Genomic DNA, 23,689 nt, shown 5'->3' with positions numbered 1-23,689 from the left:
GTTGGTTTCTTATGTACTGAAGCTCCGTGAAGGCACCAGGTAGAGACGCCCAATGGCCTCTGTCATGTAACCTGATGTTGGGGGTGCGCCCCGCCCCTTCTCTTACTAAGAGCGCGCTTCAGGCCGTCTGTCTGCGCGCGCACACACGGACACTTTTAACCGAACAGGAATGTGAAAATATATTTAATATTTAAGTTGTACATTACCCAAGAGGAATGCATCAAAAGATGAGGCTGGAGGAGGGACATGAATCTCTTTAATAATATCAATAAAAATACATGTTTTTTTCCTGCGGGACGGGGGACGATACAAAATCAATGCATCTCTATTACTGTGCGGGACTAAATTCTCTGAGTTTTGCGGGTGCGGGCGGGAGTGGACATACATAATGCGGGAGCGGGCGGGAGTGTAACGCATACGTTGCGGGAGCGGGCGGGATTGGTCAAAAATTCAACGGGCGCGGGCGGGAGCGGGATGAAGAAAATAGTCCCGCGCAGGGCTCTACTCTAGAGCCACACATTAGCATGGTGTGAGTACTGGCCCCTTACAGACCGTGTGCAAAGGCTGCATACGTGGGTTGTGCAAGTATAGGTACACGGACTCACACCCAAACTACCCTCTGATTGTCTAATTTCCTCATTTCTAACAGTCAAGCTGCAGATAAGGAGTGCACGCTTATCACTTATACAGCACTAACTGGCTCCTTATGCAGTGTGCAGGATTCAAAAGACTAAAAAATCCTCATCTACTTCACACTTACTTAGTCAACAATATTACATTTTTGTCAATGCCCCGTACATATTTGCCCATTTCTTGTCCGCGGACAGCCCGTATTCCTCCGCGAGGCCAGTTGTGACTATGGCATAAGTTTTGATTTGGCTGGGAGAGTGTGGGAAACAAATTTGGTCCAATATTTGAGGTTGCAGGAGTAATATAGATATAAATATGACTACAACTATATTTTAATTTTCCTTTGACTAATGGAAACCATTTACCTTCATTTTGATAACCTAAAACAAACAAAAAAAATGCACCTGCAGTTAGATATGAGGCCATCTCTTCCCTTCATCTGCTAAGTATTTACTAAAAAACAGATCATACAAGTGACAAAACAAAAACTGTTTAATATGGGAGTGGATCCATGGAGTTTGTTCACCCACTCTCATCACCATTTCATTTTTACTCTTAAATAAAAAACAGACCGCCCCGATATGTTACAAAACTTTGTGACCTGCAGAAACCAAAGGTGTTTTTTAAAATACTAAACCTTATCAGCTAACTGCATGCTGAGAGTAACATCTCCACTGTTTAAGGTCTTACCTAGTGTTCCCTCAGTGTCTTGATAAACAGGCCTCAGGATCTGAAAGCAGAGCAGCGTAAAATGACATTGAGAAGCATTTTAAACAAATTAAATTATGTCTAGATGAAATTGAGAGATTAAGCAGACATTTTGATGTTATGTTTCACTGTTTAGTTTAGATTGGTGATGACAGGCGACTTAATTAACTTAATATTATACTACTTTGGTTATTTGAGCACAAGTACAAGGTTTTTCTTATAAAAACAAGCAATTTTAGTTTTTTTATTTAGTCATAATGCTGGATAATTTTTATCATATATTTTAAGGCCCTTTTGTTATTTAGATTAGAAAGCTCACTCAGTCAAGAAGCAAACTTGTGTAATTATTTTTGAAGGTTCTCTGAATCTATGAGCGGGTTGACCATTATTTCCCAAGAACAGTGACATGATCTGGATTAGATGTAAAAAAAAATAGAAAGCTACCATTACATCATACATTATTATTCAAATCCATTAAAGCAGGTGGAGTGTTATTTGGAAAGTCCCAACAAGTTTAACCATCTCAAAGTTGGCACTGCCTTTTTTTGGCAGCAAATCAGGGTATTTCCTCAGCAGCATGCATTTATTGTGAACCGAAGTAGTGCGTCCATTTAAAACGCCATCATTATGACCTATTTCCACAGGGCATTTTTTATATTTAGCCGGGTCAAAACACCGAATTTCTGCCTCGCTTTTGTTAGTAACAGAAACTGCAGCAGTTCGAATGAGAAGATTTGTTCACCGTGATGGTGCGTTCCTCTTTTCCTCGAGGCTATACAGTTTTTTGGGTTTTTTTTTTTCAAATACACTTGTGTCTTTGAACGGTTCCCTGCCCGTTCTCCTAACCTGATGTCAACGGCCACTCTTGGTACACACTTTAGAGAGTTGGGTGCATTAACTTAAAGCAGAAAAGCATACATTAGGCATGCTCATGGCCCATACAAAGGCCTCAGGTCACAAACACTCTTCAGAGCAGAGGTATAGAAAATATAAAAGATGAGTAAGTTTCCCAGCTCTGTATGAGACATCTCTGGATTTAGTTAGTTGCAATTGGTTGATAAGCACTGAACTTCCTACTCTTCCTCAGTAAGAGGAGCTGTGAATCAATTCCTGAATCTCATAATTTGCCACCCTAGATTGTATTGGTTAGTATTTTTTGTTGTTTAGAAGATGTTGGCTAAGGAATTCAGATCAGTCCTTATGTTGGATTAGATTTTCTTTATTTTGTGATTAAAACTTTAATCTAAAATACAAAAAAACGTACTAAATGAAACGCCACATACATGTCCTGCTGTACATGTACATGTGTTTTTACAGGAAATGTAAATGTTTATTGAATGCCATAACTATTTGCATTATAGATATTAGGTAATTCATGACATACATTTCTTTAGATTGTGTCTGTGATATTAATTATTTACATGTTGTTTTCCATAATGAACTTTGTTGCTTGAACATTATGAAGCAAATACAACCAAAGAGTCCCATGGAGCTTGATGCTGCCTTTGCTTCCTTTAGCTTTTCGGTGAATGTAATGTGTTAAAAACACACATAATATAAATGAGACAGCAGCATCCCAAATGATGCAGACACACTGTACATACAGTCCATCTATCTATCGGCACTAGGGATGTATGGTAGGGAAACATATCTAGGGGGAGCCACCAAATGACCATGGTGAAAGGGAGGAGGGCGAAGAAGATGATGAAGATGCAGTCCTCCGCTACTTTGCGGTACCTGGCTTCCAGGGTTGATGGGCGCCAGGATGATGTAGTTGTCTCCATTTGATGCTTTCACCCGGGTTCCTTTTAATGTGGCAGTAGCAGGGTGATGGAGAAGACGCGGTTTTCCATCCAGATCATCCATCGAGCCTCCCTGAGCTCCCCATGCCAGCGTACCCCGGCCTACGCCGACATTGTTGCCCGCTTCAGACCCATTCACCAATAGCCTGCGTGTGGCGGTGGCACGGTGGTGAGCCGGGAGAGGCGGCACGGCTGGGGGGGATTTGATTGTGCCAACATCTGGCGCATGCCTGCGCAGAGGGGGCGATGGGGCCTCATAGTTTAAGGTGGAGGGTTTATAGGAGGGTCTGTGAATGAGACCCTCAAAATTGGGTTTCGCAGATGGACCAGTACGCCACACAACCACTGTGATTTCATTGGCGCTGTTTCTGCAACACAGCAAAAAAAAAATGTAATTTAAAAACAAACAAGGCAACACTTGTTTTTTGTGAAAATGTGCAGCATATAAAATCTAAAAAAAGACATAGTGTTTGCTAAACTAATCTGGTATAGAAATATAACAATGACCTTTTCCTGCAACCACATGGAAACAACATATAGTATTAAAATAATTATTTACAAATATCAGGACTGCAAAATGTAAATTTGTTAAACTGAGAATTCTATTGAAATTATACACTTTTCACCTTTTTTTACTGTTTATTTTAGCCTAACCTCAAGATTCTGACCTGATAATAAAATAAAAATACTTGAGTAAAAAATCTGATTTTTCGGCCAGAATTTGGACTTTTTTTTTCTTTTTTTAAATCTGACTGAAATTTTGATAACAGGTGTCTCATAGTAACAATAAAATAACAAATGTCAGATTTTTTTTCTTTTCAAATGCCTATTTTATCCTCAAAATTCTACAAAATATGCAATCTCTTAAACATTTTGTCTTAAGCAAATCTAAATCCTATATTAAAATATGCATAAATGTATATTTTAATGATTCCCAACCATCCTTTGATAATCTTTGCCTGTTTTAAAACTACTAACCTCTGATATAAAACCTTGAAATATTATTCATTCTGATATTATGCTCACTAGCATAGTTGCTACAGAGAAAAAAATCAAAACCAAAATGATTCAACAGGTTTTAGTATAGATGTTCAAGTTTATTTTGCACAAATTTTTGCCGCTTCATCCTTCATTTAAAAATAAAAATTGGACGACAGGAATCCTTTACCATTTTAAGCCGCTTTTAAAGGCTAAAAGTACAACCAAACTTTTTTTTACATCCTTTACTTTTATAGTAATGTGCATTTGTATGTTTTTCTCTGGTTATTTATGGTGATTACCTTATAGCATGAGCTAGGTCCACGCATTTCCACTGCTCCACTGGCTGCCCATTTAACTGAAGCAGAGTGTCCAGTTGCTGCAGACCAGCCAGATCCGCTGGACCCCCTGCCAGAGTGAAAGGAAAGACTAGTATGTATCCAGCAGGCCCAAGTAGTCTTTGAAGTGCAGAATGACATTATGTAGCATGGATGAAATAACAACCTTAAAGTAGTGGGTCAGAACACCTTTGAGCTTCATGTAAACTGACATGTGCATGCAAAACTTGCCTGGATCAACAGCTTGCACCCTCACAGGGGAATCGGAGCAGATGGTGAATCCATATCCATCCTTTCCTCGAAGGATGGTCACCTGCAAAAATGACCAAGCAGACAGATCCATACAGTCATTTTGGGATGCAAAAACTAAGGTTTCCGTCTCAGCCCCCCACTACCTGAGGTACCAAAAGTAGGATGCTGGCAAAATATTTGACTTCCTCCCTAGAGGGCGAGTAAGTAGGTTTGCTTTCTACTGTTACTTCCTATTAAAACTGTCTTGACAGCAGTTTTCCGGTGAGTGTAATTAATTAGTTGAGTTAGAGGAAAAACTACTGCAGTGATTTAGAAGAAATGTACTAATTGATTTAAAGGCTTTTGGGAACTTATATGAGAAATTACCACCATAGAGGAAATTGTACCATCTAATTTGTCAAACTTACCAACACACACTTTAAAACACAAAAATGTGCTGACAATTCTTTCCCATTAACCCTTTTGTTCTTGTTGCCAAACATTTTCTCTCTGCACCTGATGGCCTGAGCCAAAAGCAACATGTTTCTATCCAAAACATTTCACTTTCCATCTCATCTGCACATCTCTGGTTTTTGTTTCTGCAACAGAGCAAAAGCATATGAATACACTGCTAAATTACAAAATCTGCCCTTAAGGGAGAAGCAACAATGTGGAGATTCAGGGATTATTTAGAGGCTCGAAGCTTGTAATGACCCTAAAATGTCGGGTGCAATTGTGGTTTTGCACAGTCCACTGATTTTTTTTCTCTGAGATAGAATTGTTTTTTTGTTTTTTTCATATTTCTGTGAGGATTGACTCTCTACATTATTCTCTATAACCAAATGCTTAATACTGGAGTGTTACACCACCCAAAGTCCAACCACAGTTTGTTTAATCCTTCCTATTAAGCAGACACACTGTTAAGGGGAAAACTGAGAAGTTTCTTCAAAAAAAGTGGAGATAATGTTAAAAAAAAGAAAGAAATACATGGTAACAAACTGAGATTCTACATTTATAAGAGATGAAAAGATTATGAACAGATTAGAGTGTCAGAAAAAGGGGAGCTGGACTTGGGAAATTGCAGAGCAGGGGAGAAAGGTAAACAGCTGAACAGATGGTACTCAACAAAAACAATCCAACGGAATTAAGAATGAAAAACAACAGATTGTTATGGAAAATTTTTAAAAGACCAGCCTGATGCGACATAAATTGGAAACAAATGCCTAAAAATGAACAGAGAATGAACAGATGTGGGAATGTCTGTCTTTAAAAAAAAAGAGTTCCATCTCTGCTGTCTTTTTGAACAGAAACTGCAGATTTACTAAAGCCCTAGTTCTATTACCAAATTAAGATACTAATCCAATAAATCAGGATTAATTCTCTTGATGTAATTTCTTTTTTTTTAGTGCATGAAAAATGACTAATGAGACAATTTACGTGAATGAATGTTATAGTGTCAAATTGCAAGCATTCATTTTCAATGTAGCTGGTATAAGAAGAGCATTTAAATTCAATATAGTCTAACCTGAAAGAAAAAAAGAAATGGATCTTTGCTGTCCTGAATTTAGATACAAATTGCTGTAAACTGTTTGCGAGTGTGACAGGACTTTTTCCTCCTGGTTCTCATGCTCAGCACGAATGAGAAGGCAGGAGCAGGTATCCTGCCATTCTCTATTTGTTGATAGCAGAACTTTTCCTATCTTCGTTCCACAAATGCAGTAAAAGGTAGAATTAACAGTTGACTGTTAAAAAGACTTCCATGGTATGGATGTTTTTCCTTTTTTTGCAACGATCACTTTTAATCTTTAATTTTTCCTAACTGTATATATTTGTTATCTTTTATACAGTTGACCCTGGATTGTACACAAGAGGCATGCTTTCATCTGAAATTTCTCTCCTTCAGCTTTTTGTGTGCTGTCCCTCCATCAGATCTTTGTCTCAGAGTATTAAGCTTCAATAATTTAAAGGATGAAGAGCTGCTTCTCCCTTTCAAAAACAAAACCCACATTCATTATATATCCCATGCCTTCACTTCATAAAATGTATTTTCCTGTTCGGCTGGACAAGTTGTGAAAAGTGCTTTTTCTTCTGTGCAGGTATAAAAGGATGTACTTGAGTGTCAGATACACACATAAATACTGTACAATTAGTGCAGCCATTCTACTTTTTTCTGTTTTTACATAGACACACCTGTGGTAGCCTACATCCAATGCAGAGGTGGCAAAGCCCGTGAATAGTGTGTATCACACCACTTCCTCCTCTTGCTCTGTCCTCTCCAGCATTTAGGTCTGCAGACAACACGCAAACGCTGCGACGGTGACTTTCCACCTGGCTGCTCCTTCTGCAGCCTGAGTATCTCCACAGCCTTCTCTGCGCAGCTGAGCATGTTCTCCTGGGGCTTTGTTCTGAAGGTTCTGAGGTCTTCAACGTGTTGTGAATCATCTCGACTGCTGTCCAGAGAGTTCAAGAGGTGACTTCCTTAAGCCTTGCGGGCTCCAGATGGCAGACCAGATGAGGTGGCTTTAGATGCAGATCATGTGAAACTTGAAGAATCAAAAGGGGTCGTTTCACCTTCTTCTCAGCTGTCACTGACCTCCAGATGAACTTAATTCCATGTAAAGCTCATGAGTGACTCCAGTCATTCATGAACATTCAGCTGTGGGCGTTTTTTGGTTGCTTTCTTCTCAGCTGCAGCAGATGTTACTGTCCTCTAGTAAATCCCCCCCCTATAGTGTCCATTCTCCCTTCTTTCTTCTCCTTTTAGCCACCACTCTAACACCCCGCTCCTCAGTGTGTTGCATGAACAACAGAAGCTCCAGTAGCGCCTAAAATCAGCTGTGTGAGTGTGAGTTGGCGTCACGCAGGCGAGACGAGCTCCGGCTTGGCCTGCTTGGGCCCGACTGTAGCTCCTGGCAGGGGCGCTCATGGGAACTCTTCCACAGCAGAAGAATGGGAGGAAGTGCCTCCCACTGCCCCCCACCCCCACTCCCACCATCATGCACATACACACACATGTACAATCACTTATGCATACCTCGCCACTCTGAGGCAAGAAGAGCTTTGTGTGTCGGCCCCCGATAAGGTCGCTTTGCTTCCTGAGTCCTCACTGCGAGGCTGTGAGAGGTGCTACAGTTCTCTGAAGCGACCAACAAAGGTGAGGCACATATGAATTAAAGTGCTACAGGCAGGACGTTGATGGGAAATGTCTAAAAGGTCTGAGAAAAGTTCATTTCGGACCACATGAGCGCTGCCATGGGAAATGCTTCAAATTCCCTGACAGGTTTGATGCCAACACAATGACCACAATTCTAAACAAAAGACAATTTAATTTGATTTTTGTTTGTTTCAAGGACTCACTCGCATTACTTATACGTCACGGGCCACCAGACTCTTTCCACGGTAGTTTCCCATACTCCCTGTCCAGACATCATGCTTGTTTGTTATCTTTTCAACTTCCATATTTCCTACGCTTTTCCTTTCAGCTGTTCCCTCTCACCTTAAACTGCTTTGTGCGGAAATCTGCAGGTCTGCAAACCCTCAACGTCCAGTTATCCAAACAGTTTTTTTGCTTTTGTTTTTTAAATATATATACACATTTATATGTCTGATACAATGGTGGGAATCTACCAAATAATGACAACAAACACTTCAAAACTGGCACAAAGTAAGAAGTCTGCATTGATCCTACCAAATCCTGCCAAACCCATTTAATCCCACCTTGCCTCCTTTTCTTTTAATCCCTTGGATTTCTGGCTCATGGATAAAACATGAACAGAAAGCTGACACAAGGACTAATCTCCTCAAGTTAATAAAGTGGCAGACAGCGCTATTGTCTTTAGACACCTTCATGCCAGTGGTAATGGCAGCTTTCCCCTGTCTCTTTTTAAAGGGGTAAGGGTTACCCATCAAGAACACAAAAAAAAATCTTCCCGCTGCGCTGTTCACCTCCAAACAGGCAGAAGGACTGATTAGAGGGAGAGGAGAAAAGGAGAGAATAAAGCATGTCTTACAGAGAGGAATGAAAAAGGAGTTTTGAAAAGCTCAACTAGAAGCCAGACAAGGCCAATCTGTTTTTTAGTGTGGGATTTCTCTCTCATTTTGTGTTTCTCTTTCTGACCCAAATAAACACCCAACAAAGGGGGAGGTGCCCTTGAAGCCATTCAGCACAAGACCGGTCCAAGACCAAGTTCAGGGTCACAGCTTAAGATCCACTTTAAATTTAAAGACCCACTGTGATGAAAATCATGTTTTGGGTGTTTTTAACATTCTCTTGCAGCATTTTTCTTATGATGGAGGACATATAAAAAAAACAATTCAGCTCAAAAACAGCATTTCTGGGTGTTTCTTCATTCAAATAGTTGTGAATCAGGAAAAAACGCAAAAATGCCGTTAGAAAAATGGTGTATACTTATAGCGCTTTTTCTACCTACAAGGCCCAAAGCGCTTTACAGTCACAGACCCATTCACCCAGGCACACACACATTCATAAATTCACACACACATTCACACACACATTCACACACTGGTGGTGGCTCCGCTGCCGAACACTGGCACCAACCTACCACCAGAGGCAAGGTAGGGTTCAGTGTCTTGCCCAAGGACACTTCGACACATGGGTGTGCAGGGCGGGGCTCGAACCTTCTATCTTACGATCATGGGTCGACCGCTGCTCCACAGCTGCCCAAAGAAAAAGCCTGTAGCAGCGAAGCGACTTAGGTGCTACAGACGGTGGGCCACAAGCTTCCTGCTCCACTCCATTCTGATGAATTGATGCATAGATGATTTGTTCTTGTTTGACCTGGTATTTATTTGGCTCAAAACTCTACAACTGGACAGATCCAATATTGCTTTGTGTATCAGTATTTGCTTGCACCGCTAATGTTAGGTTGGGGTTTAATTGGAGCTGTGAGCTAGCAGAAAAGCATTTAAACAGATGAATGACAGGATTTCGAGGCAAGCTTCCTCTACACCAACAGTCCTGCTCACAACTCAGAGGTGAATTTGTAATGAACTACTGCCGCTCTCCAGAAACTATGTCTCAGTAAATGACACCATTTTTTGTTTTGTTTTTGGAGGCGAAAAATGGCATAGTCATTATTAAAAGAACACTGGGAACGCTTTTACAATAGATCAAAGGATGATGGGAGTAAGACTTAAAGCACCAAAGCATTGCTCTGTAGGTAATTAACTACATAAAGTGACATCAGCTTTAGTGCTGATGTTTGCTAAAGTTCTGCTTTATGGCATGGTAACATAGTCACATGGTATATATGTTTTATTCTCTTTTTCATGCGAGAGGGAAATGTAAAAAATGCATGACCCCAACATCTGGATCATAAAAAATAGGACCAGTTTTGAACTTCACTATAAATAATTCAGCAGGTTTACTGGAGCACAAAAGGCATCATGTTAAGTGAATTTTATACAGACACATGAGTGCTTATCTACTGATTTTTCAGCAGTTTCAGCCTTTTTCTTACATTATTGTATGTATACAAAAAAATACAAAAGTGTCTTAAAGTGTTGAAATTCTATTGTATGTGTTGTTTACTAAGGTCTGGGGGTTAGCGTTAACAATAAAATGAAAAATGAAATCCAGGTAACTTTAGCAATCTATCCAATTTCTTTTTAAGCTTTTAACCTGGGTTCCAGTACTTGACATGAATCAGAAGCAGGTAAAATATGTCTATATCAAACCTTCTAAATAAATCACAGCTAATCCACATTTTAGATGGCAAGTTTTAAAATATTAAATTTGACCTACAATCTGAGAAAGTGGCTGTTGGAAATCATTTCTAATGGTTCTGAAAGATTTATGATTTCACCATCTTATAAATGAATTTCTGTTCAGAAATGTGAAAAATAAAAAAACTTAAGTTGTCCCCTGGTGGTGGTAGAGGTAAATCTATTCTCGACAACAACCCTTATAAAGTCAATTATCACCAGTTCTTTAAAAATGCAGAACTGACAGACCAGTTGTTAAGCTTAGTGTTAACTATTTAATAGAAAAAAATTTGGGTTCTATAATCCATGATCAACTTTAATAAAAAGAATAACCTTTTTATTTCCTGATCTGAGACAAACACTGTTTTCAAATCTGCAACGTCCGCTGTAAAAACACACCTTTTTGTCGTCAATGTTCAACAATCAATTCACTTTGCCATGATTGATGGATAAACAATGACCCAAGTGCAGGAAAACTGGAGAAAGTCTGGTAAAAAAAAAAAAAACGAATCCATAAAATAAAGTGAAAAAGAAAACAGAAAAGAACTGAAGCAAAGCATAAACAGGAAAAAAAATCCTGAGTAGAAGGAAACTATGACAATCTGAAAACAAATAAGTTATAAACACTGGAAGAAATTAACAAGAGGCAGCTGTGACAACTTAACCTAGGTACCAGCAATTATAGAACAAGAGGCAGATTCAAACAAAACAGGACTGTAAAGCTCCACACTGACAAGTCAGAACAAAAAAATGCATTACTGATAAACTAAAGTCTGAAATTAAAAAAAGGAAAAAAAAAAATCAAAGAAATACAATTTGTTTTCACGTTTACACACACTTTTCCATGTAATCGACATGCCAGAGCTAGTTACATAGAATCCATTAGGAGGCAAATGACCAGTAAAGTGATAGCAAAAGACTGCATGTCCAGGGAAAACAACTATCAACTTTTTAAAGAAATGCTCTGCACAACTGGCATGATTAGAAGACTTAACTGGAAATGTTTAAAAGAACCCTGAACACCAAGTTTAAAATTTACTTCTGCTTTTTCTCCTTTAAGTATTTAACATAACATAACTTTGAAAACTATTTTTAACTGATCAGCAATCCTAAAAAGTGGTTTTATATAATAAAGTGAACATTTTCTTTAAAAACAGTAAAAACAGGCTTCTTTTTAAGAGGGGAAGGTCAAATGTTTTGTGCATGCACTAAAAAAACGTTTATCTACCCTAACTAAAAAAAAAGCACAGTTTCAAGCACAGTTTATCTCTAAACTGTAGCAGGAAAGAGAAATAGCTCTAACAAATTGCAGAGGAAAGCTGTAAAGGGATTGTCAGAGGATAAGAAAATGTGCCTGAAATAGCTTTGGGGTTTCTAAAGGGACATTCCTTGGTGGGTATCATGTATCTTCAGCAGAATCTGAACTCTCCAAAGCATTTAATGAGCCCTGAGTAAATCATCAAAAACAAACTGATATGCCAGGTGGTCATCAAACATTGAAATCTGTTTAAATCGGTAAAGAGTGGGCAGATAATGATACCGCAGAGCTCTTTGTCTGCTAAAGGGTGATAACCATGGGGTGACAACGTGGTAGGAGAAAAAAACAGCACAGAAATTACTACTAAGTGGAGGAGGACAGTGCAGTGGCATGGAAGGGAACAAGTTCAAGGCAACAGAAGGTGGGTAGAGAAAAGAAAAGACAGCCTAAAAGGTTTTTCATTTGCCCTCAATTTAGTCTGCGAATTTGCCCTCTTTGCTTGAACTCTCCTCTGAGACGGTCCTTCACAATCATCTGTTCCTCTAATTCACCCATAGATACAGACGAGGAGGGAGGGGAAGCAGCAAAAGGGAAGGACCATTCATAAATACGGATGTGAAACTTTTCCACAACCAAATAAATCAATGGATTTACAAAAAAAAATGTCCTCCCAAAATATAAAGCTTTCTTTTGATGTAAAGTATTAAAAAAAAAAACAAGATATATTTCAAACGAAGCCAATGAGTACACGACTGAAAGAGCGTGTGAACTGTTGAACTTCAAGGAAGACCTTTTTTGTGTGTTTTGTAATCCTTCGCAGTCAGAATCAGGAGCAAAACAGAAACTTCATTTGACCAAACCGCTTTCTACAGATCCACATCCTGGAGTGTTTCCAAAGCAACACGGATGCAGCTTGAAGTCACACTGATCAGCTGAATGGCTCCAACTGTCAGTCACTCCAGGAGCCCAAATCTTAATGGTTTTAATACGTTCTGCTCAAACTGTACAAATCCAATTGATGTGGGGGTTTTACAGTTAGAATGGGACTAAACTAAGTTTTTTTTTCTTTAATAAACTCTATCTTCATTCCTTTGTAGGCAGGAAAAAGTTGAAAAGTAAAAAAAGAAAAGCGGCTTACAGAGCTGATATACAAACAGTGCTGCAGGTTAAATTACATTCTTTAGATTCTAAATAAAACAACTAGCCGAGCAGTTGCAGCATTGCCCCAAACAGCATAGGTTTAGCATCACGAGACACAATCCTTTTTGACAGGGGCAAAGCTAGAAGTCGCCTGGCATTATTGCAGAGTGACAGTGTACAACAGAACAGTCACAGCGTAAGCATGACATTGCATTTCAACATATGGTAAAAGACAGCTTTTTTCGCTCACTTCCATCCCCAAAACATCTGCAGAATTTGCAGAAATTCTCCCGAAAATCTGAATAACTTATTAATAAAACAGAGTGCCTTGGTTTGTAACTGAGCAACAACTTTTAGACTAAAACGCTGAAAGCTGCATGACGGCTCCCTCTTTTGCATTCGAGTGACCAGCTTCATGGACCACAAAGAGAATCACTCAACCTAAACCTCAATAGCTAACGTAATCCAAGCCATTAACAAAGCAATCAAATATCAAACGGTTTCTATGGGTTTTTCAAAGTAAAGGTAGGAAATAAGAGGCTATAAATATCTGAATGTAAGGTTTGTTTGTCACACATAACTTCTGACTGACTGATGGAGTTTGCATTTACCCTACTGAGTCCACCGCATGCATGTTAGGAAAACTGATTACCGTATTTTCCGGACTATAAGTCGGCCTTTTTTTCATAGTTTGGCAAGGGGTGCGACTTATACTCCACAGCGACTTATATTAGAAATAAATTGAAATAAATACATTGTTAACCCTCCTGTTGTGTTCATTTGTGAGGAATAGAGATGATGTTCCTCTGTCAATTTGATGTATGAGGTATGTTAAGTGTTAAGAGTATGTTAAGTGACTCAGAGAATCAGCAAAGTTTTTTTTACAGTAACATCTTGAAGGCTAACAACAAAATATTCTATTTTCCAATGATTTCATAGATTCAGAAATGCAATAAAAATGACAACTGTTTCTAAAAATACAGGATGAAAACAGAGTATTAGTTGGCCAATGATGCTTCATGAAAAGAATAAATAAATAAGTTTGAGAAAAAATTATTTTGAAATTATTAGATAAACAGTCTGCTATGATTGTATCATATAAGGTTGTGAAAGTTAAAATGCGACTTATAGTCCAGTGCGACTTATCTGTGTTTTTTTCTACTTTATAATGCATTTTTGGGCTGGTGCGACTTATACTCCGGTGCGACTTATAGTCCGGAAAATACGGTAGTTGAAACTTTCTGTGAATACATAAGTGTGCATTGTTGCTCTTGTCAGTTGTCTCTGTATGACTAATCAGAAATTGCAGCGTAAAGAAGAGAAAACAGACATTTGACTCCTAAAATCAATCAAACATTCAGATACAAAACTGGTGAGCCAAGGACATGTCCTTTGCTAACCTCACCTTCTTCTCCATCTTTTGTCCGACTGAGACAGTGCTTGATCCAAATACACAGCAGCAGTTGAAGAGCTAATGCCAGCTGACAAGCAAAGTGATGCTGCATGGCTCTGTATTCAGGGTACAGCTATTTATTACTATTAGTAAATTTTCTTTGCTCTTTGCCAATGACAGAGAAGGCTCATCAAACATCATCAAATGGTGGCAAAAAAAGCATTTGCATCAGATTTAAAAGTGCATATCAAGTTCGTGCTTTAAAGTGAGGAGAGGGCTGTGTTTTTCAAAGCATGAACATGTGCCTTTGTTTTGTTGATAATAAAATAAAAAATAATGTATATTTCTTTGAAAATGAATACCTCTTAGAGTGCCACATGCTCTATTTCTGTTTCAGTTTATGACAGTCTGTAAAAATCCTAAAAAGTTCTTGTTTTTCCTCTCGATTTATTATGTTAATTCTGTTCATATGCGCAATGCATATTAAAACATATAAAATATTCATGAAAGAACATTTTAAATATCTTTGTCTTTTTATCAACTTTTTTTGGTTTTGTTGTGTTTTTTTATGTTTTATTTAAAAAAACTTGGAGTTGTGCATTAAACAAAAGGACAGGAGCTTTTAATAAAGCAGATATGAAGCAAAATTAATTTATAAAGCTGGATGTCTTAACATTAGGATGTTTAGTTTGATTAACCAAAAAGTGTCTGAAGTAAAGGTACCGGTAAATAGTTTAAAATGTAAAAATGTTGTGTCTTTTTAGGAGCGAAATCACCTTAATTGAAAACAAAGAAATTGAAAAGAAAATTAAGAAAAAGTAGGATATGGTAATAAGTTTCTTTCAATTATTAACCATTTACACATCATTGACATGTTTTTATACACAGTGCAAGGTGTAATAAACTTTCACAAGGCTCTGACTTAAACTCCTGCAGAGAACCTTTCTGCTTGATAATCTGCCAAACATGTAAATTTGCTGATTTAATTCTTCAGTGCTCTAATTGTTCTGTTCTTAAGCAAATACTCCTTTACATAAGTGCTGTACAAGATTCCCATTCATTTGTAAGTGCTTTCCAGCCTCCTTAATACCAAGAAAGCAGAAATTGGCCCTTAATTTACCTAAAATTTCAAATAACAGCAGGAAATCTTGCAAAATATAAAATACAAAAGTATGAAAGGCTAACACCAAAAAATACTGAGAGCAAATAGTGATTCACATTTGACTGCAAAATTGTCTTATACTGCTCCACATGCAAATCAGCCTTCTGACGAACAGCCTTTCAAGAAATGACATCTTGCTCCATTCACTGCTCAAAGCTGAAGCACATAATTTAATTAGTTGCTATGGCTGCTCAGGATTTGTAAAGTGGAATTCGTGCAGCCACTGTCTTTCTAAAGGTATGCTTATGCATGATGACTTTTTGGAATCAGTGCAATGTCAAAGGTCAGTGTTGAGAGAACCTAGCCAATCCCTGTGCACACACTTGTGCAATAAATACTGATACACAACAGAAAACGCAAAAGTACAGGGAATCAGAGAAACAAAGTTGTTATGGGTTGTACTTACTGTTAGGCATTGCATTATCTCAGGGTGATTGGTCTCGGGGGCAGCACCATGGTTTGACAGCACAGCCTCTGAAACGTAGACAAAGGCATCACAAGCTGACACAGTGCTTCTGGAGCACATTTCTCCAATGCAAAACAGCTTTCTGGATGAACACAAATAAAATCCCCAAATAGTTGTGAGGGTCCATTAAAGTGCCTGAAGACAGATCACATCAAGTAGCTACAGCAGAGACTGTTTCGCAAGGCAGATGTTTGCACTTTAGAGAGCACACAGAAGGAGAAAAGAAACAACAAAAAGGCAGCTGCATAAAGGAAAACAGTATAGGATGGGAAAATCCAACAAACTGCCCGAGAGGGGAATGAAAGTGAGAACAAGTGAGAGGGAGGGAAGAAGGGAGGGAGGGACGGAGGGGTAAAGAAGCAAAAAAGGAACTCCTCTCTCACTCTATTATCTGTCCGTCATAGGGCTCCTGGGAAGTTGCTATGGTTACGGGACTCACGCCTCAGTGTCCTTTTTAACCATCGCTCATAAAGGCAGCATTCAGCTTTGTGCCACAATGCAGATCTGCTTCTCTCTTTTTTTTTGTTTCTCCACATCCTATTTCCATCAAAGAACATATTTCTTTTCATATTTATAGCTTTCTTAAGTACGCCCCTCTGCCTCTCCCTCAAACTTCACACAGGATCGATTATTCTACCAACCCCCCCACCCACACCCCACCCCGCCGCTCCAATCTCAACCGCTGTTTGATGTGTTTGATGTGTCAGTCTTTCCCATTATTCCTCTCTTTTGTGTACGGTTTCGTCACACCCCTATCTATATCACCAGAGGAGGGAAACAATCCCAGATCAGACTGTGAAAGGTTTTAAACCGGGCCAACCAAACCCAAACCACTTTGGGTCTGGCTCAAAGAGGCAACTCAAAAAGTGACCATCTGTTAACTGCTAGAGATGCTGAAGCAATCAAGATTATTACCACAACTAAGTTATTTGATTTTTAAAACATCAAACTTTGAACACATTGAATTCATTTTTGGGGGTTTTACCGTCATTTTTGGACTATAAGTTGCTCTGGAGTATAAGCCGTAGGGGGAAACAAAAAAAAGGATAATAAAGAAGGCAAAAATATTTTTAAGTTGCAGCAGCCAAAGAAAAAAAAGCATAGTAAAAAAAGAAAAAAACTCAGTTTGCATTTTGGGAGAGAAGTGCAACAGTACTGAACAACTAAGCCAAAAAAATGTGCTCATAAACTTGATGCTCCCGCTGTGTGTAGGAGGGGCTAAAGTTTTTTGCTTCATTGCTACATGGAAGGGTTGACTTATTATGTAATTTACAATGCATAGAAGACACAGACGATGTTGAGAGATCAAGTTTACAAAACCTCAGTAAACATGTCTCAATGTCTGGGTTCATAAGATCATTCAAAGACTTTTTTTGTTTTCTTTTTTTGTTTTTTACGGTGAGGTTCAACATTTGCTGCAGGAGTTAAGTCTGAACAACCCAAAACCCCCAAAAATACAGTATTTCTGTGAAATAGTAAAATATCGTCATTGGTCCATTTTTTTTGCATAAAGACAATAAATAAGGATAGAATCTGGAAAATAAAAAAGTTAAAATGAAACAGTTCTGAGTTGAAAACTTTAGTTATGTTTAACATCAAGTGACATGCCAGATTATAAACTGAACAGATCTTGTTTGTTTCCAATGTCCTTCTATTAAACTTTATTCGGTGTTGCGATAATCACAATTATTTCCTAAACTTCTTAAGGGACTATTCATGTTTGTGGAGCAACAAAAAACCCTTTTGTATTCTTTGATAGGGCCTTCATTTGCAAAAATGAACAAAAAAGACATTTTAAAATGTTTTAAGAGATAATATAAAACCTCTCTAAAATCGGAACATGAATCTTTCGTTCTTTAATTTTTAAGTTTGAAAATTCCACTGAGAAAGCACACGCAGTGCCTACAAGCCGAACACTTTCCTCTGAGGCCGAAACAGCTGTAACGTCACATTTAAAAAAAGGGGCTGTTTCAAAAAAGACTTTTTCACTTGTTAATCTCAGCGCTTCAGGGGGTGCAGCAAAAGAGAAAGGTTAACCTGGTTGGCATCAAGCCCAGATGAGGAGCCCTGTCTCTGGGTAAGACAAACTTTCACAGGGCATGTGAGTGTAAAAATGTGTTGCAGAAAGTAATGTGGAAGTCCAGCATGAATGACACGAGAAGAAAAAAGAAAGAAGGGACGATTGCAGACAGACTGGACAGACAGCAGGAAAGGTACAAACATGGGCAAACTCAGGAAAAAGGGCCCAATTGTAAAGAAGGATTTAAATTAAATGGATTTATTGAAAGGCAACAGACAAAAAAAATTAGAAAGAAAAAAACAAGAAGATTAAATGGGGGGAAAAAGTCAGTGGGACACATACACATAAATAACTATTCTTAAAGTATCTTGCGCTTTTCCTTTATTCAAAACCAGGTGTTGAATAACAGGTATGATCATTGATCATTGAGAAATATGTACAAATGCAAAACAATACAGAACATCAGTATTTGTAAATCTGCATACTTATAAAATAAGATTCATTTGTGTGTTTTTGGAAATAAGAATTACATGTGCAGCTGTAACCGAATATACACTTGGGTAAGGCACTGGACTTTGATGTTGGGTGCACTGGGTTTAGTTAGGAAAATAAGGACTTAAGGTAAAGGGGGTGAGATTTTATAAGATTTTTCTTCTATTCACTCCCTTTTGGACTTGTGTTGTTTATATAATACAGGTCATCTTCAGATTCTTTTTTTTCCACAGAACAATCTTCTTTTTTTTTAAAGGAAATTATGTTTTTTAACATAGGTGCTCAAGCATCAGGAAATTATATGTTGATGCCCAGAGATTATCTAAACAGTATAGTAGCTTTTCAACTAGCAGATGCTTCAAGTCAAACTTTTCCTAGGTCCGGTAATTTTTATTTAAATTTTAAGGCAAATTAAGGCTTGACTGACTGCTTCTCTGCCTTGAATAAGGGGTCAAGATATTAGTCAACTACAGTAATATTTTACAACCTGACAAGTTTTGACTTCTCTCTTAACTGGTTTTATTCCTATCTCACAGAAAAAAATGGACACATGATCCACATGAGTCCATGAAAGCAAGTGTAGGGCTCCCTACAGATCAATTTTAGGCCCTAACATTTTACATTTCTTTATGCTGACACTTGGGAAAGTCATCAGGAGGCATGGTGTTTGTTTTCATAGCCATGCTGATGACAGAGCTTTACATTACTATATGTAAGAGTCGTTGGATGTACTTAGACATAAAATCTAGAATGGCAAAGAATTTCAGAACAGAACTCTGATTTTACTCATTTGTTCTGAAGAAGAGAGTTCATTTGATCAAAACTGAAAACATTTATACATTCTTAGTGTGTGAGAAACCTGGGTGTTCTTTTTGACTGTGCGCTTAAATTTATAGTGCATATTAAAATGTTAAAGAGTCTGCCCATTGCTCTCACTTGCGTGCATGGAGGTGCTAATGCAGGCTTTTGATTCTGGTAGAATAATTTATTGTAATGCCCTGCTCTCTGGTCTTCACAAAAAGGGCATATTAAACTATCAGTTACTCTATAACTCAGTCGCACGCGTGCTGAAGAGGACCAGAGGGCGGGAACACATTTCAGCCATTTTAAAACCACTGCATTGAGTCTATGTGCAATTTAGAAGAAATTTTAATGTTCTCTTTGTGATGATTATGTCTATAATTGTTTTTATGGCCTGTGGTCCTTCATGTTTGTCTGATATCCTTGCAGACCCTGAGGTCATCTGGTGCACACCTTAAGTTAGAAAACAAAACTGATGGCAAGGCCTCGCTCAACCATTATGGTCCTCGTCTTTGGAACAACAACCCAGAGACCCTAAGGGTCGCAAAGACTGCCCACGTCTTTAAAAGAAGACATAAGACTTACCTTTATATCTGGCTAATAACTGAAATTTGGACCTATATTTAATTGATATTTACATTACTTTGAGCATTCATTCTTTATTTTATGCTATTTCCAGTATAAGATTATTCATATTTACTTTTAAAGATTTTGCATGTTGTTGGTGCTTTGTTTTTACTTTGGTGTATTTTATTATTTTTACTTTTTTTTTTTACTCCAGTGTTTTATGGAGTCCTATACTGTTCATAATTAAATAAATAAATATTTAATTAAATAAATAAATATGAACTCATGCAAATACACAGTCAACCAATAAATCTCTTATAAATATATAAAAAGATCATGAAATTGTGAAAAACCTGCACACCGATTTTAAATTAGCCATTATCTTATTCAATATATTTCATTTTGCTTTAAAAACCTGTTCATTATTTTAAAACAGCATTTTAAAATATTAATTTTATTCATGTGGAATATTATTATAATTCTACGTCTTTTTTCAGAACCTTGGATTTCAAAATCAATATTTTCCAAAGTAGCTTTGTTTTTATTTCATGTTGCTGTTTTTCACAATGGCGTATTTATTTCATGAAGAGCTTTTTCAGGAGACTGTGTCTGTCTGTCAATCAAACTAGACAAGGCGGAGACACTTTTGTGATTGGCCAGTCCTTTACTCAGACATGAGCAGCAGCACCCTGACTACATCGATCGAAGATGCTTCACCAAACGTGACGGCGCAATGCCCACCCCTCAACACTAGGGGGAGTATGCACCTTAACACATCCACAGTGTTACACGAAATTGGGCAGTTTCTGTTCTAAATTTGCGGACAAAAGTGGCTTTGGGCGAGTGTGCATAATTCAGGTGGTTTTGTGGTCGGTTCGGCAATTTTCATCTTCTAATTAACATCTAGTAGTGGTCTAAGTTAGGCTGGGTGGTTATTGGAGTTCCACAAAACATCTATGAACTGGAGTTCCATGAACGCAACATGCCGCGTGTGGGATGGGCTACCAGCTAATGTTTTTAGCCTGATAGCCACATGGAGCGGTTGCCTGTGCTTATCTCAGTATAAATGCATGGATGCACAATGCACACGGACGGAGTGTTAAAAGATCAGGTTTATGTATTTTGAATAGTTCTACATGATAACAATGTTTCCATGTTTGACTTCATGAGATCATCCCAGAGAGAGTCTCTGCTTCAGGTCCTGCAGTCAAACGTCTTAAATTACGTGTAAATCAGAGCGCCCAGGCAGCGCGAGAGTGATTGTGTGAGCGCAAGTTAAGGGTCTGTTGCCCTGTCCCCCGGAAAAGTAATAGTAAAAAAAGACTTCCTCCAAAGTACAGAGCCTGATTCTTGGAGTAACCCCTGGCTGCAGAATTGCTCAATGAATCCCGGATTTCCGCTGCGTTTTCCGACTACGGTCAGAAACGTCATCGCAGGAAAGGTTCAACATTTTCCCGGGAGGGAAAAATAAAATCAGAGGACCTGATTATAATAATTGTCTCAATGAAATGAGTAAAATATCACAAGATTCAGGAGGCCTCAGCAGGCTTGTCCCGCTTTGCGAAGCTGCCTGGTCTGACTGTCGGTCCGCCAGCTCACCTCCTGCGAGCCGACATGAGGCACGATGTGAGCTCTGAGTGAATGGCGTAAGAATGAGGAGTGTTTCAACGGGGGACACCAAGATTTGGACCACCGGAGCTCCTCTGTGGTTTGGTCCACACAAACCCTCAAACTACAAAAACAGAGTTGTAGATGTTTGCATCTTCTGCAGCAGACAGACTGTTTGACTCTATTTGATCTCTAATGTCAGCAAAGCCGTGCAGATATCACTGAAATATGTCACCTCTCTGACTGGCACACCGCTGAGCGGGTATCCAGGAATATGAGTCGATTTCCATGGATGAGCCAATGAACGCTTAGATCCCGCCCACTTTCACTGATTGACAGATAGACTCATTCTCCTGAAAAAGCTCTTCATTAAATGAATACGCCATTGTGAAAAACAGCAACATGAAATAAAAACAAAGCTACTTTGAAAAATATTGATTTTGAAATACGAGCTTCTGAAAAAAGACATAATATTTTAAAATGCTGTTTTAAAATAATGAACAGGATTTTAAAGCAAAATCAAATATATTGAATAATATAATGGCTAATTTAAAATCAGTGTGCAGGTTTTTCACAATTTCATGATCTTTTTATATATTTATAAGAGATTTATTGGTTTATTGTGTATTTGCATGAGGCCATATTTATTTATTTATTTATGAACAGTGTAGGACTCCATAGTGTTTAACCTCAAAGAGATCCTCATCCCCAGGGACTAAGCCTTTTCTCGGGCCTGGTGTAGTGGGATCTCGCAGGTCTGGCTGCTTGCTTTGATCAGTTGGATCCTGTGGTGATGCCCTCTGTGATCATGAGTGGGGGGTTACTGGTGTGGACAGATCCCCTTAATATCCTTTCTCACTCCAGCGTCAAGCCAAGTTTTTACCTCCTTTCTTATTTAAATGTCCATTTTCTGTTTTATAATGTGGGGGAGTGGGGATTAAGGGAAGTGTTTGTATTTATAATTTTGGATTTAAAGGTCTGTCTGTTGGTTTTAGTTTTCTAGTTAAATGTTTTTTTATCCTAGAAACCACTTTGTGGAATACAAAACACAAAAGTGCTTTATAAATAACCTTTGATATGTTTTTATTTAGTTTTATGGAAAAAGTGATAAAGTATTACCAAAGTTTTTTTCAGTGCTTTTTAATTTTAATTTTATTTTTTATGTTCAGATAAACAATTTAGTTTGCAAAGAAAAATTAGATTAACATGTCAAAAGAATTGCTTGGAATGACTAAAACACTGATTTGCAGATTATCCACTTGCAGATCATTAAAGTAATTGATACAAATTATTTTTTAACAAAGTTTATTCAGCAAAATTTAAGTTTAATAAATTCAGACAAATGATATCTCATCATGCAGTGAAGGTGAGTGTGCAGCCAATGGATTACCCTGCCTCAAGCTGAAACCTTTTCCCCCCAAAAATGATTTAAATAAGGTATGAGAAAAAAAATTCCAACTGTATCAATAACATAGAAACAACAGGGAAAACCTGACACTGTTTATGCTCTGACTGCCTCGTCAAAGCAGCAACCAAACGAGAATATTTATTGATTGCATTAGTGGACATGAAGCAAAGCAAGGGTTTTCGGTAAGATATACATTCAGTAGTGACTGTCATGTGTCATCTCCTGTTTCATTCCTGACCAAGACAGAACAGCAACATAGGATTATGTCAGCTGTTCCTTGAGTTGGCGTTACAAGCATGTACTGACCTGGCAGAGACTGGTAAAAAAAGGGAACACGCAGAATTGTTCAGAGATTAAGATATTTTTTTATCCATCTTACACAGTGTCTCAGAAATAATTAAGATTTTAAGGTTAAACATAATTTAGAAATAGTTTTGAGGCTGAATCTTTAACCAGACAAAAAAAGTGTTCGCTGATCTGTCTAATTAAACAAACCCTTAAAATGCATGGGTGCTCCTTATGTGTCTAATCATCATTCCTGCAGCTTTGTCTAATGAAAAAAGCCAGGAAGGAAACATGACCACAAAACAGCTTTGAGCATTTCATACTCTGAATTCAGTGATGTAATCATTTTCACTGAGTTTTTTAAAGCCAGCGAAACAAGTAAAGTTTTTATTTTTACCAACAAGCAAAGGCAATTCAGTTGACTGGAGACTACACAATGGTAAGTTGTCTGACACAAACACCTTAACGCTTGTTTGACAACAAAAGGGATTCAGAAAGCTAACAGCTGTCCAAATGCAGGCGCCTCAAAAGAAGCCAACACCCGGCAAAACTTTGCCACCTGTGAGTGAAATAGTCGCCATTTTGGTTTTAGGCCTTCGTAAAGGCATCTGCTATTTGTTGATAGGCTATAAGCATCCTTGACATCAGCCATCACCCTTAGTGAATTTTTTGAAAAAG

The 23,689-nt window shown here is 38.1% G+C and overlaps 1 protein-coding gene across 3 annotated transcripts in view; it reads right to left on the bottom strand.

The window, feature by feature from the left end:
* rgs3a (regulator of G protein signaling 3a) overlaps positions 1–23,689 on the bottom strand; it is a 322,617-nt gene that overhangs the window by 262,034 nt on the left and 36,894 nt on the right. For 2 of the 3 annotated variants that reach the window (XM_023960529.2, XM_023960531.2), the window contains 5 exons: positions 15,771–15,838; positions 4,688–4,769; positions 4,421–4,526; positions 3,076–3,508; positions 1,321–1,360 (listed from right to left, as the gene is read on the bottom strand). In XM_023960529.2, coding sequence (XP_023816297.2) covers positions 1,321–1,360; positions 3,076–3,508; positions 4,421–4,526; positions 4,688–4,769; positions 15,771–15,838 — 729 coding nt within the window. Of the gene's footprint in view, positions 1–1,320; positions 1,361–3,075; positions 3,509–4,420; positions 4,527–4,687; positions 4,770–6,877; positions 7,673–15,770; positions 15,839–23,689 lie in introns of those variants that run through there. The other variant, XM_023960530.2, reaches the window with a different exon arrangement.

The sequence above is a fragment of the Oryzias latipes genome, chromosome 12, assembly GCF_053564925.1.
Source record: "Oryzias latipes strain Hd-rR chromosome 12, Olatipes_Hd-rR_3.1".
Lineage (NCBI taxonomy): Eukaryota > Metazoa > Chordata > Actinopteri > Beloniformes > Adrianichthyidae > Oryzias > Oryzias latipes.
Note: the sequence above shows the minus strand (reverse complement) of the source record. Positions and strands in the feature narration are given on the sequence as shown.